This window comes from Rhamphochromis sp. 'chilingali' (assembly GCF_963969265.1).
Source record: "Rhamphochromis sp. 'chilingali' genome assembly, chromosome: 5".
In the NCBI taxonomy this organism is placed as follows: domain Eukaryota; kingdom Metazoa; phylum Chordata; class Actinopteri; order Cichliformes; family Cichlidae; genus Rhamphochromis; species Rhamphochromis sp. 'chilingali'.
The window spans coordinates 32,515,307-32,527,806 of NC_137932.1; the positions used below are offsets into that span (position 1 = coordinate 32,515,307).

The window sequence follows — 12,500 nt, forward strand, 5'->3', positions numbered from 1 at the left end:
GTGGAAAAGGTATTTTGGCCTACTGAGAATAGCAGAAACCTGAATAATATTTGTTAATAAAAACAAAACTCAAATGAGATCAACATACACAGGAGGACTGTTGAAGATATTAACCCGCTGTACCTTGGCTACATAGTCAATAAACTGTAAACCAAACATTTCTAACCAGATTTCAGAGGTCTATATGAAATACGATTCACAGTGTAAACAATTTCTGGAGCTTTGTGTCTGTTCAGTAAAAAGCTGAACAGAGAACAGAATAAGTCTATAAATCAAGCATTATAAAACAGAAGATGCTTTCTATGCAAACAACTAAGAAATGCTACAATGTCAGCATTGTAAAAATAGTACAGGAGTAATTTTAAAATGGGAATGACCTTTATTATCGATGCTACTGTGTATTTCTTACCTTGTGTGTATGCTGCATCATCAGAGCCCATGCTGAGTCTGCGAGGTTCACTCTGTCTCTCCCGGTGTGGCGAAAGTGGGTCTGAGAGATGCTGGGGGTCTGTCTCCACGAAGTGGTGGTCTTGGGGTAGGCCGAGGAGATTGTTGACGTCAAAAGTCGGGGACACGACTCCAGGGGACACAGCTGGGGGTTTGTTAGGAGACACTGTGATTTTAAAAGTGTATTTGGTGTTGGGCTGAGTGACCACCACGCGTGGGGAAGAAGCTGTACCCCCTCCTCCCACAGAGGGGCGAGATTTAGGTGGATGATGGTGGATGTAGGCAGGGCCCATGCTCACTTGACCCCCTATGTTCCTGGCACCTGAGGGCCCCTGTAAGGAAGGGTTTGTTGAGATGAAGAGTGTGTGAGGATTCCTACCCAACTTGGGCTGTGGGCGGGAGCCGGCTGAGGCAACAATGACTTCCTCGGAGGGAGTGGTAGCAGCAGTAGAGATGTAAACAGTGGGACCCGAGCCTCCGATTGACAGAGGGGTGGCAGGGACAGAAGCTGCCCCAGCAGATGAAGAGGAAGAGGAAGGGCAGGAGGACGTGGAGGATGAGCGGGGCCCGCTGCTCGTCCGCAGCACAGCTGTTGTAGAATTGCTCCTTTGGGGAGATTCAAGTTTGATCTCTATCTGATTCTTCCGTGGGCCGGTGGAGATGTTCTGGATATTGTACTGGCTGATCGCAGACAGGGAGCTGGGCATGACCGAAGAGGAGGAAGAGGAAGAGGAGCATGATGAGACACCAGAGGAAGAGGCCTGACTTCCAGTAGGAAGAAAGGAAGGCGCCTGGGGATTTGTAGGTGAGCTGATGGGCATGTAGACGTGAGAAGTTTGATGGCCCTGGGTCTGGGGCTGTGAGGTATGAGAGGAGGAGGAAGAGTGCTGAGTGCCGGACCAGGAGCCAGACAGGGAGGAAGGATGTGAGATCTGGTAGATCTGCTGCTGAGGCTGGGAAGTGGGGCTGTACTGGGCCCTGCCTCCCTGCTGCTGGTTTTGCCGTGTCGTACCGGACTGGCTAACATAAGGCCGAATGTAAATAGAGTTGCCCTGTGGACTGCTTAGGCCCGACTGTGGCCCACCATGTATGTGCAAAGAAGTAGGGGTGTTGCGTCCTGTCTGAATGTTAGGGGCTAACGTCACGGTGATTGGGTTGAAGCGTGGTGTCTGCTGGGAACCCATAGCTGGTGCTTTGCCACCCAGAGGGTAGAGTCCAAGGTGCTGTGGAGGCTGCGGTTTACGCGGGGGCTCCATCACGCCAAATACATTGAAATTGGAGGGCACCTGCACTGGGGCTGACTGGGGCTCCTGCTGAAAGAAGTCACTGTTAGTGGCCTGGCCTGTAGAGAGGGGCCCTTCGCTCAGGCTGTGGGCCAGAGTCCGGCTGCCGTTCATTCTCAGGCTGTCCCGAACCGGGCCCACATGCACATTCTGAGGCTGCAAGTCCAGGTTCAGTTGGGTCATGTGATTATGGAGCCTGCTGAAGCTGGGGTCGTCTGAAAAGCTCAGGTTCCCTTCTTCGCTGTACAGGTAGCCCGGACTGACTTGGGACAAGTATTCACAGCAGGCGTCTAAATTGTTGTTATTCTGCAGGAGAGAGAAGAGACAGACTTGTTAGGCAACATGTGTGTTTGTTTCATGTTTACTTCCTTACAGGAAGATGAAAAAACTAAGATGCTTACACCATTTCCACATTTCCATTTTTGAGAATAGCATTTTATGGCCAGGTTGAAAGAAATAATAATACACAGGTACTGAAAATACAACACAATACGCAGACCTACAACAACACAACTACTGAAAAATTGTATGCAGGGATCAATGCTGTAACAAGGGGTGTGGAGCTTGTTTTCTTGGCAGCACCGCTGTCATGCAACAACTAACATACGAACCACAACTTCAGTAGCTCATCCAACTCATGAGTCAACATAATTCACAAGTTACTGCCAATAACAAATTTCCCACGTGTGGGACTAATAAAGGTTATCTTATCTTAAAATGATAAAAGAGACCTTGGCATCAATTATGATGAAGCCTTTTGAATTGATCATTGTGTGCAAGTTTAATTCTTTTTCTTTCTCTCTCTCTTTTTTTTTTTTGGCAAGTTTAATTCTGATTAATACTGTAGATGGTGTAGTAATTCTATAGGGGACTAACAGAACATGGATGCCTCTCCATGGCATAATCTCTTTGGTCTTTCAGGCACGGGAGTTAAAATTAGTCCGTTATTCATTGTTAAGACACAAAAGTCCCTTTTCCAGTAGTACCTACTTGGATCGACTCGCCACGGTTCAGGGCTTTTCATTAGTACCTGGTACCAGGTGATTCGAGTAGGTACTAATGGAAAAGGAGCTAAAATGGTAAATGGCCTGCATTTGTATAGCGGTTTTTCTAGTCCCTAAGGACCCCAAAGCGCTTCACACTACATTCAGTCATTCACCCATTCACACACTGGCAAGCTACATTGTAGCCACAGCTGCCCTGGGGCGCACTGACAGAGGCGAGGCTGCCGGACACTGGCGCCACCGGGCCCTCTAAATTGATTTTGGTTTAAGATGAACCACCAGCTGTTACTCCCAACTCTACAAACTTGAACTACACTTTAGTCAATTCACTCAGTGAGTTTTGGGGTTTCTTTTTGTTTTTGTTCTTAAATGCACTACCAGATCATATCACACTTGACATCTTTCTAAACTGCGACAACTGATTTTCACTAATCAAAAACCTTGTTTAAAAATAAATAAATAAATAAATAAATAAATAAATAAAATAAAATAAAAACTAAACAAACCCCCCCGCCCCAACAACCTGATAATCGACTCAACTCATTTCATCCTGAGCATGATCATCCAGAGTATACAAAATACTAGACATGTTTTATCAAGGCTGGACTAAAGATACTAATTTCTTTAGAGTAATGTGAAAAAAAACGTAACCTTGGTTGCCCAAGCACAATCAGGAGGTAAGCTTACACACTGCATTATTTTGGCCCACTCTCCTTTATGCCATAACATTCTTAGCTGAATTCATTGTTAGTATACACTACTATCCTGTTCCCAGGCATGAAAACTGCTTTGTCTTATTCAACAGCTATCTCAATTTATGCTGTTTTCTTTGTTGCATTCACTTCTAAGATACCAACACTGAGCCACTGACAGTTAATACAAAACACACAGACATGAAGCAAAAACACCATAAATTATGCAGACTTTATTTTCTTTCACATAATTGCGAGCAGAGGTGTTTATAACGCCCTTACCTGCAGAACACACTGGGAGACAACACCTTCTGGGACTTCAGGGAACTTTTGGCGCAGGTCATGCAAAACCTGAATATCAATCTGGTGGCTTCCCTGGGCCATTCGTATGATGCCAGGTCTGTTTGTTCTGTTCAGCACACGGGGAAGTCAGTCTCAGCAGCAAACTGCCTTCATTTTGAACATCTTCTAAATTGAAACAAAGAAAGGAAGGAGAGAATCTGATAAGGAAACAACACTCTCTCATGGTGCTTCTGTCAAATAGAAACATCTCTTTCTCTGTACAGACAATACTCTGACCACCATTTCACCATTATGAGTTGTATAACGGTGTTTTGTTAATATTCAGTAAGGAATCTGTCCAAGAGGCAGAAAAGGAGCAAATGTGGTCTATTGCAAATTTTCTCTAAAAGACATCCGTCAGCCGTTTGAGGTCGACTTTTTCATTATTGCCTGGGAGCTTTCAAAACAAAATTTCAGAGATGTTCAATGAGAACAGACAGCATTCATTTCAAAAGCCCTTCTCCCCACAAAGCTCCTTAATAAAAGAGTAGCAAAGGGAGGAAACCACCTCCAACTGACTACTGAGAAAAAACCTTTCCAACTCATCTCAACATCAACATTCACTTATTACAGAAAAGAAAAGGGCCTGAAAACCAGCGTAGTGTGGATGCAGATCTTCATATAGACAGGCAGCTGTGCAGAACAGTTGATTCCTCAGAATCCCACTGTATGATAAAGACCGAGCTAAAGGGCTGCATGCCATTTGTTAGTTTCCCTTCCTGCACACATAAATGTGAACCACTGAGAGAAACATTTGTGAGCCACAGTAATAATGCTGCTGCTTTGTTATGTTTTACAGCTTTTGAACAAAGCGCTGTTGGAAAATGACTAAACAAACATGAAGAGTATGAAACTGCACATTTATATCTCCAAGCTAAACTGCTACAGAATAACAATGGACTTAATTTTTTGCCCCTTTAGTGCAAACTAAACATTTCTCCTTCCAGCTCTTCAAATTTGGTCTAAAGGGAATCTTTGAGGTTTTTACTTATTTCCTCTCATAATTTGAAATTCACTACATACTTGCAACAACAGTGAATGCAAAAATTAAACAATGCCAAAGCATTTTGACGTCAGGATTCGTAACCATTTCGAATGCCATAAATGCTCTGTTCTGTAAGCACAGAAGCCCCACCAACCTGGTCTTCAAACCTGTATGTGAGAGGCAGCCAATCACAACAGTGGGTTAAAGACAGTAAAGCCTTACAGAGGGAACAGCTAAGCCAGCATGTTAGTTTGTAAAGTGCAAAGTTAGTCTAGTGGAGACTTGAGCAAATTAAACACATTTAATTAAGATTACATGTGATATTTATGGTTTGATTAAAATTTACTGATGCATCTCGATATCAGAAGCACTTCTATATTGGTATCAGCCATTATCACCCCTGCTGACACTAGCTGATATACAGTAAATAAAATACTGATATCAGGGGCTGACGTATTTGCTGTCTACCACCAATTTTGCTTTGGCTATACATTTTCATAGGCAGTGAGATGAAGAGCTAAAACACAAAACTCAAAAGGTGAAGCACCTACAGAAACCAAACAAACGAGAAAGCAATACTGGTATCATCTATCTTTCAAACTGTTGCATCGGCCCTGAATTTCACAACCATGTTTGCCTACTTGAAAAGGATTCTGCTGCAAGAAGTTAAATTCTACTTTTGGCACACACTTCTTATATTTAGTGTACCATCAGTAAGTCAGCTTGTATTAGTAAACACTTTTCTGTATAGTTCAAAATATAATAAACACCACGGGCTCCAAACCAGGACTAAAGAAAAAAAAAGAAAGAAAAAGAACAGAAGCGGAGTATGTTTTAAAAGACCAAGTTGGCTGGTAGGTTGTACTTCATTCAACGTATAAGCTTTACTCATACCTGGGAACTTGCCAAAGCAACCACACTTTACTACTAGCCACTGTGCAATTTCTCGAGCAGTCAACGCACTGCAGTCATCTTTCCTGCAAAAAACCTTTTCTATAATCCCGCTTCTCCACCATTATCCTGCTGTGTGAAGGAAGCACAAGCAGACAAAAGTGAATGCAGCAGCCATGAGAACTTCAAAGCGTTAGTTCATGACAGCCATGTTTAGTCTTCTCCCACACTTTTCTTCTAACCACACTCTTTCGAAACAGCTTTCAGTGGGAGGTTCAAATATGCCAATCACAACATTGTGACACATGAAGCACACCCTGTTGTGTTCGACGCCAGTCAATGCTAAAAAGGAATTAGTGATACATCTCAACAGCAATCCTAACATGAGATTTAAAAGTGAAATCATTTACAGAGACTTAAATACACTTACTTAATGATGAGAGAAATCATGAGTGTACTTCAACCTCACTGGGATCTTATTTCAGCCAAGAAGCAGCTGTTTTTGCCTTATCTGTGAAATGAGGATGTGTAATGTCATAACTTCAAAGTTGTAAATCAGTTCTGCAAAACATCCGTCTATAGCTGAAAGCAGTAGGAGGACCTATTTGCTACTGTCAATCGTAGGGTGGCAACTGCAAAGAAGTGCTGAAGCTCCTTTTCGTGTGAGAGACTAAAAATCCATAGCAGGCAACATGAAGTCAAAGCTGAAGATCTCCTTAGAAGAGCACTACCAGCATAGACAGTCATGTTTTCATCTAAAAAAGAAAATATATTTTCTTTCACAGAGATACAACTTATGATATTCTCCACTTATGAAAGACTTTTCTTTCCAGGTCCTCTTGAAAGAGAAGAACCATTAAAGTCTTGATAAAACTTGTCCATTACATAAGAATCTAAAATAACTGTCAGTGCTTTCTTTTGTCTTCTGAAATACAAGCAAATGGAAAGCTTTGCAAGTATGCCACCAGACTGTGGAATTCATTTAGAGGGTGTCGAAAAGAAGCACAAAGTGCAGCTTGATGAGCAACTAACTGCAAACCAGAGGAAAACAGTGTGCCGCATCTCAGATTACATGTTTAGAGTAAAGCCTACTAGTCCAGTAAAGCATGCTCCGTCTCCACCAGCACACGAAGCTAATAAACCCACAAGAAAATGAATCTTTTTAAGTAGTCAACTTAGGGAAACTAATATATTATCAGTGTATATTTACCTGTTTGACTTACAGGCTAAGAGGATGCATGAGTGCAGGGAGCCAGAGGGCAACAGTCCACAATTTAAACTCCACTTAGAGAGCTGCAGCACAGCCGTTGTGGGACAATGGGAAAGGAAATTCGCTGTTTGGCGGCTGACCCAGTTACAGGTCAACAGCATGGTTAGATTGTTTCCCGACTTCAAAAAAAAAAAAAAAAAAAACAGAAAAGAAAAGAAAAAAGAAGGAAAAAAAGGTCCACACCTCTTCACTCTAGGTAATTATAGGTCTGTGAGCGGCCCGTGTATTAGGGGTTGCTCTGACAGGAGCAGATCAGTGCTTGCTATCCCTGAAGGCAGCAGTGGAACGATGCCTGAGGCAGCACAGATAGAGACAAAGCTCCCATTGCTCAGGGTGTTATTCACTGTGCCAAAGCATTGACCCACAGCCCCACATTCATTTCTGGCAGTAGCAGGCCTTGCCATGCTACATCAATGGAGTCATTCACTACGCAAGACTGAATGCTCCTAAAAACGTCCAAATCAATTAAAGTTTAAATAAAAGGGGAATAAATCATCAACAGGAGCTCTTGGCAGCAATATCAGTCCAGCACCTGATGCTTGTGCAATCCCCCCCTCCCAAAAAAAAGTTAGCTGACAAAAAAACAAAAACAAAAAAAAAACAAAAACACAAAAACACACTGAATTACAGCTGGGCCATATCATACCGCTCACGGTAATACCGGTATAATGTTGGGCAACGATAAGAAAATGAAATATCGCGATAGAATATGGGTAAAACGCACATGTGCAGTGCCTTTGTACCTGCACCGCTTGATGGATTCTTGGAGCATTACAGCTATCGTAAGCAGGAGCCTCGCGGAGTGATACGTACTGTGCTTCAACATAATATTACCTCTTTTGAAGTTTTGTGGATATTATACATGGTTATGCTGAGGATATGTTGGCCAATTCCCACTGGAAATACCTTTTGGTTAAACTGTCAGCAAGGTTTTGCATTTGCACGGTTAAATTTTTATATAGCTTTAATGCACATAAAAAACAGCTGCTTGTTCAAGTGAAAATACATTATTAGTGCAAAAAAGTTGTGAAGTTGTAAAGTAATTTGTCTAGTGTCAGTTATATTGTTATCGCAAATTTTAAAATGTGTTATCGTGATAAATATTTTTGGTCAGATAGCCCTGCTCTACTGTGAACAATAAAATGTCATGTCGTACTATCTACTGATTGCAGATAGTGGAATGCATGATGGTAATTGTTTAGGACAGTGCTGAGCTCGTCATGTCAAGTCTTCAAATGACTGATCTTCTGCAGAAATGGTAGCTCAAACATTAAAAACATACAGGTTGAATCCAAAACGTCCCCTGCAGCTTTAAGGAGCAGCACAGCAGCACTGCATGAAATATTTCTGCTGTGTCTTGGTCCAGCAAAACCTAAACAAATAAAGACGCTAATTGGTAGCCTGTCCCTCCCTAACCCAAAACTCACATGTATGTGTAAGTTTGTGTGTGCATTAAGCAAACACACTAACATAGGCATGGACATGTCGTACTTGAAAACATCATGCACAGTCAGCTACTGCTAAACGCACTCACAGGACCAGTATCCACTCCTGTGAGTCATGACTGTGGCAAATTATTCTCAGAATAGCAAAGCAAGCTGCTTACTTACCAACTTAGAATAATGTTGCACATAAGCAACATATTTACAACACAGAGCTTTCAATAAGGCCAATCAAATCAGTTTAATTACACTTCAGATAGCAAGGAATGCACTAAAGATAATGCAAAGCTGTAGATCAAATGTGCTGTACTACACAGTGTAAGATTTATGATTATGCTGAGCTATATTGCAACTTGCAGCTGTCTGCTTCCATTTATTCACATTATTGTGTATTACTCACATATACGTGTTCTTAAAGAACGCAACCTGACTCATACTTTTTGCTCCGTTTCATTTCATTTCGATGCAATGACTTTGACCAATCACAGGCCTTACCTTGCCTCCCACAAACCATAGAAATGCATGGAAATTTTACTGAGGAGTCTAGTCTTAACAAAAGAGCTCTCAAGTCATCAAATAAGCTGCGACCACCTGAATCAAAGTGATTTCTCACCATATTAATGTCACAAGTCAGAGTAAAATAAACTTTAAGATACACTGCAATTGTGTAAGGAATCTTGAGACAACTGTTCAAGAAGACGCACGCACACACACACACGCACGCACGCACGCACGCACACACACACACACACACACACAGCCTCCTGAACAGAAACAAACCACACACATTAAGTGCAGAATCCAAACTGCCATCCACTGTCCATTGAAGCCTGGGCCTCAAAGGCCATGCAGAGCTGGGATCAACTCTGCTCAGCTTTTAGTTGCTCGCTTTTGAAAATAGGGACATGAAACTGTTCATGTGCATGCGTGCGTGTGCAGGAAATCAAAAATTCTTCAAGACCGCAGCCTGCAGATGGTAGTTGATTGGAAGCAGGCAAGAGCACCAGCTCCCCAGGTTAACCAACCCCTCCCAAGGCACTGTGGGAAACTGGGAGGTCTTAGAAGTGCGAAGACATGCCTTTCTCAAGAGGCCTCTCTGTGCAACCATGGACTGACAGCTTTTTCCAACTTTGTTTTCTTCTGTAAACACCATACAGGTAAAACAGCTGGCCCGTTGTGTCCATCTTTGCCTAATAAGGGAAGGAAAGGAAATGAACTCACCTCCTTTAAAATAAAAAAAATAAAAAATCCTCCTCCACCTACCTCTTCAGTACAAAATGTCTGTGGGCAGCACATTGCTGAGCTCATTAGCCAGGTTTTTAGAGTACAAATGTGTGTGTTCCATCACGCAGCCGGCCTACAGCTGTTTTCACCTGCAACCACCTCGACCACGAGCAGGAAGGTGGCGGGATGCTAATCCATTAACAAATCTAATTAAAAATACAACTGTAGCTATGCTGCTAGCTGACAACAGTTATTTCCAACCTGTAGCTTTTAAAGGCATGAAAAGGAAAAAAAATAATAATAAAAAAGTAAGACAATAAACTGTTTATTTGTAGTAAAACTGGCAAGTCATTAAGAACACATTAAAAATGACAGACTGATTTAGTTGAGGTGCTCTCTGTTACCTTTCCTAAGCAGGTTTATGCCATTTCCACACTGGCTTACTTTTCAAAGCTGGAAGCTATTTTCATCTTTTATCTACAGTCTGTGGCTAAAACATAACCTGTATTAAGCATTACAAAGCTACTGAGTTGACTTCTTCAATTCCTTTCGTAGTGCAAACTCCTCCGACAAGACAAAAGAATTTCTATGTTTACTTCTCTTGCAAAAAAGTTTGAAAATCTTAGACTTTGAAGACGCTTACTTGCCAACAATGGGGAGAAAATAAAAACTGCTTACAGACAACTTATTGAAAAATGAGAAGCTAGTTACTATAAACTAACCTGTCTTCCAACTGTATATCCATATGTGAAAACAAATTATGAGGACGTCAACTATCCACAACTACGTAAACAGGCTTAGCGTCACATAGCTGTTGCATTTCCTCTCTAACCCCGACTGGTCAGGGTAGACCGTTGCCTACCCTAAATCTGGTGCAGTAGCAATTTTTTTCCTTTCAGCGGAAGTTTGTCCTCCTCACTGTGTGCTGTTCATGGGAGAATCGGTGGCCTTGACCTTGCTATAAAGTTGCATGAGATTATTAACAGTACCAGGGTAGGGCTGCACGATTAATCGTTAGAAAATCGCGATCTTTTTTTTTTTTTTTTTTTTTTTTTCGCCTGTCCCATTTGGTTCTTTAGCCATCAGAATTGTTGTCTGAAGACCAACAAGGATACCCAATGGATTTACTTTGCCAAATGGATCATCGTGGCATTGCCGTATTGGTCCATTTGGTCGATCTTTGTTTTTATTATTTATTATATTTTATTTTCAGATGTTACAGACGGGACAGACATGAGTGAGAGATAGGAAAGGGAGAAAGAAAGAGGAAGGAAAGGAAAAACAGAAGGGGAGAGGGACAGTGAGAAAGGGGGGGAGAAAAAAAATAAAAATCTCCTGGATCACCTGTTGAGAGAAGAATAGAAAACAAGCAAAAAAAAGACAAAAAAACCAAAAAACAAAGCAACATACTAAACACAACACCATCGCATTAATCTAGCTAAGTGTAAACAGCAGTAAATACTAAATATTCAATGTTGTTGTGCAGCACGCAGGACAGATGTGCTTCGAAGTAGCAGCCAAGAAAGGTGTAATTTGGGTCTACGAGCAGTGAACACCCGTGTGTACACCTGTGTGCATACCTGTGTGGATCAGCGCGCTTGTATTCCAAAGGTTTCTCCATGTAACGATCTGCTAGGGAGTGTGGGGGGGCCACAGCCCCGTCCTCCAGGGTGTGAAGCGGGTATGGAGGAGATCAAAACTCCAGACATCCAGAGGCCCCCAGAACACAAGAAACCATGGAAGACCAACAGAGGGGCAGCTGCGCCACTGTTCCAGTAAGAGCTGAGGAGAGTCCCAGATGAGGGTTCACTCAGCAGCCGCGGAGCAGAAGCCAGGGGGAGTTGCAGTGACGCGCCCGTGAGCTCCGCCGGCCGCCAGCTGTGCCTGAGTGACCGAGCCCCAGGCCGAGAGGCCGGGGGCACCCCACCCCCGAAGGGGCCCGAGCGAGCCCCAGGCTCCAGGCCCCGATAAGCGGCCGCCAAGGAGTGAGCCGGTGTGTACCTGGACGCCCACCCCCAGACACAAAGAACCACCAACGCACCGACACCTGAGGGAGTCCGCCACCGGCAGGGGAAGTGGTGGTAGGTGGAGATAGGCCTCCAAACCTTGGAGGGCCTGAGGTGTCCCCAGAGAGGTGGCGCCTGACACCCAACCTGACATATAGACACAGACATACAGGCACACACAGACACAAACATCCATTCCCCCCCTCATGCTCTCATATGCACTCACTCCACACTCAACCAACGTGGAGACAGACATAAAGAGACGCTGTACACACGATCACACTCCCCAAGCGTACTCTACAAACCGGGTCTAGGTACCCTTGCTCCTGGAGGGGGGAACTGCACCCAGACCCAGGTGGTGTTACCCTTTTCCCTGCGGTGGGGAGAGGCAGACCACCCCGACTCCGTAGCAGCAGGGAGGCCCCACACTCCAGACCGCAGTCGGACGGCCAACTCCACCTAGCCCTCCCGCTCCAGCAGGCCGCAGAGAATAGGGGTGGGAGAAGACTCCAAACCTCCCTCCACCCGCTCATTGTAGTGTTGATGCATGTGTGTTCTAAGGTGCAATTAAAACCCAGGAGGGCAAGAAAATCGCGATCTCAATTCATACTTGTGTGCGATCTCATTTCCAAATGACAACGATTAAAAAAAAATAAATAAATTTAAAAAAAAAAAAAAAAAGATGACAATTGTACCGCATTTTGATCCGGGACGTAATCTGCATGAAAACAAGCGCTCACTCTTCCTGCTCAACAAATGACAAGGGCGGAGCCTCATGCCACGTGATACAGAAGCTGGTTGCTAAAATTGGCACGGAAAAAACAACGGAGAGCACGTCAGGGATGACAAGAAAGTACCCAAATACCCAAATATCAGAACCTTATACAGCGCTTCCCTATACACGTCGAACTCCC

General features: G+C 43.4%; 1 protein-coding gene across 4 annotated transcripts in view; it reads right to left on the reverse strand.

The window, feature by feature from the left end:
* Positions 1-12,500, reverse strand: part of tab2 (TGF-beta activated kinase 1 (MAP3K7) binding protein 2) — a 44,016-nt gene that overhangs the window by 9,078 nt on the left and 22,438 nt on the right. For 2 of the 4 annotated variants that reach the window (XM_080883736.1, XM_080883733.1), the window contains exons 2-3: positions 3,709-3,894; positions 410-2,036 (exon numbers count right to left, since the gene is read on the reverse strand). In XM_080883736.1, coding sequence (XP_080739862.1) covers positions 410-2,036; positions 3,709-3,810 — 1,729 coding nt within the window. In that variant the 5' untranslated portion in view covers positions 3,811-3,894. Of the gene's footprint in view, positions 1-409; positions 2,037-3,708; positions 3,895-6,074; positions 6,156-12,500 lie in introns of all 4 variants that reach the window. The other 2 variants (XM_080883735.1, XM_080883734.1) reach the window with 2 other exon arrangements.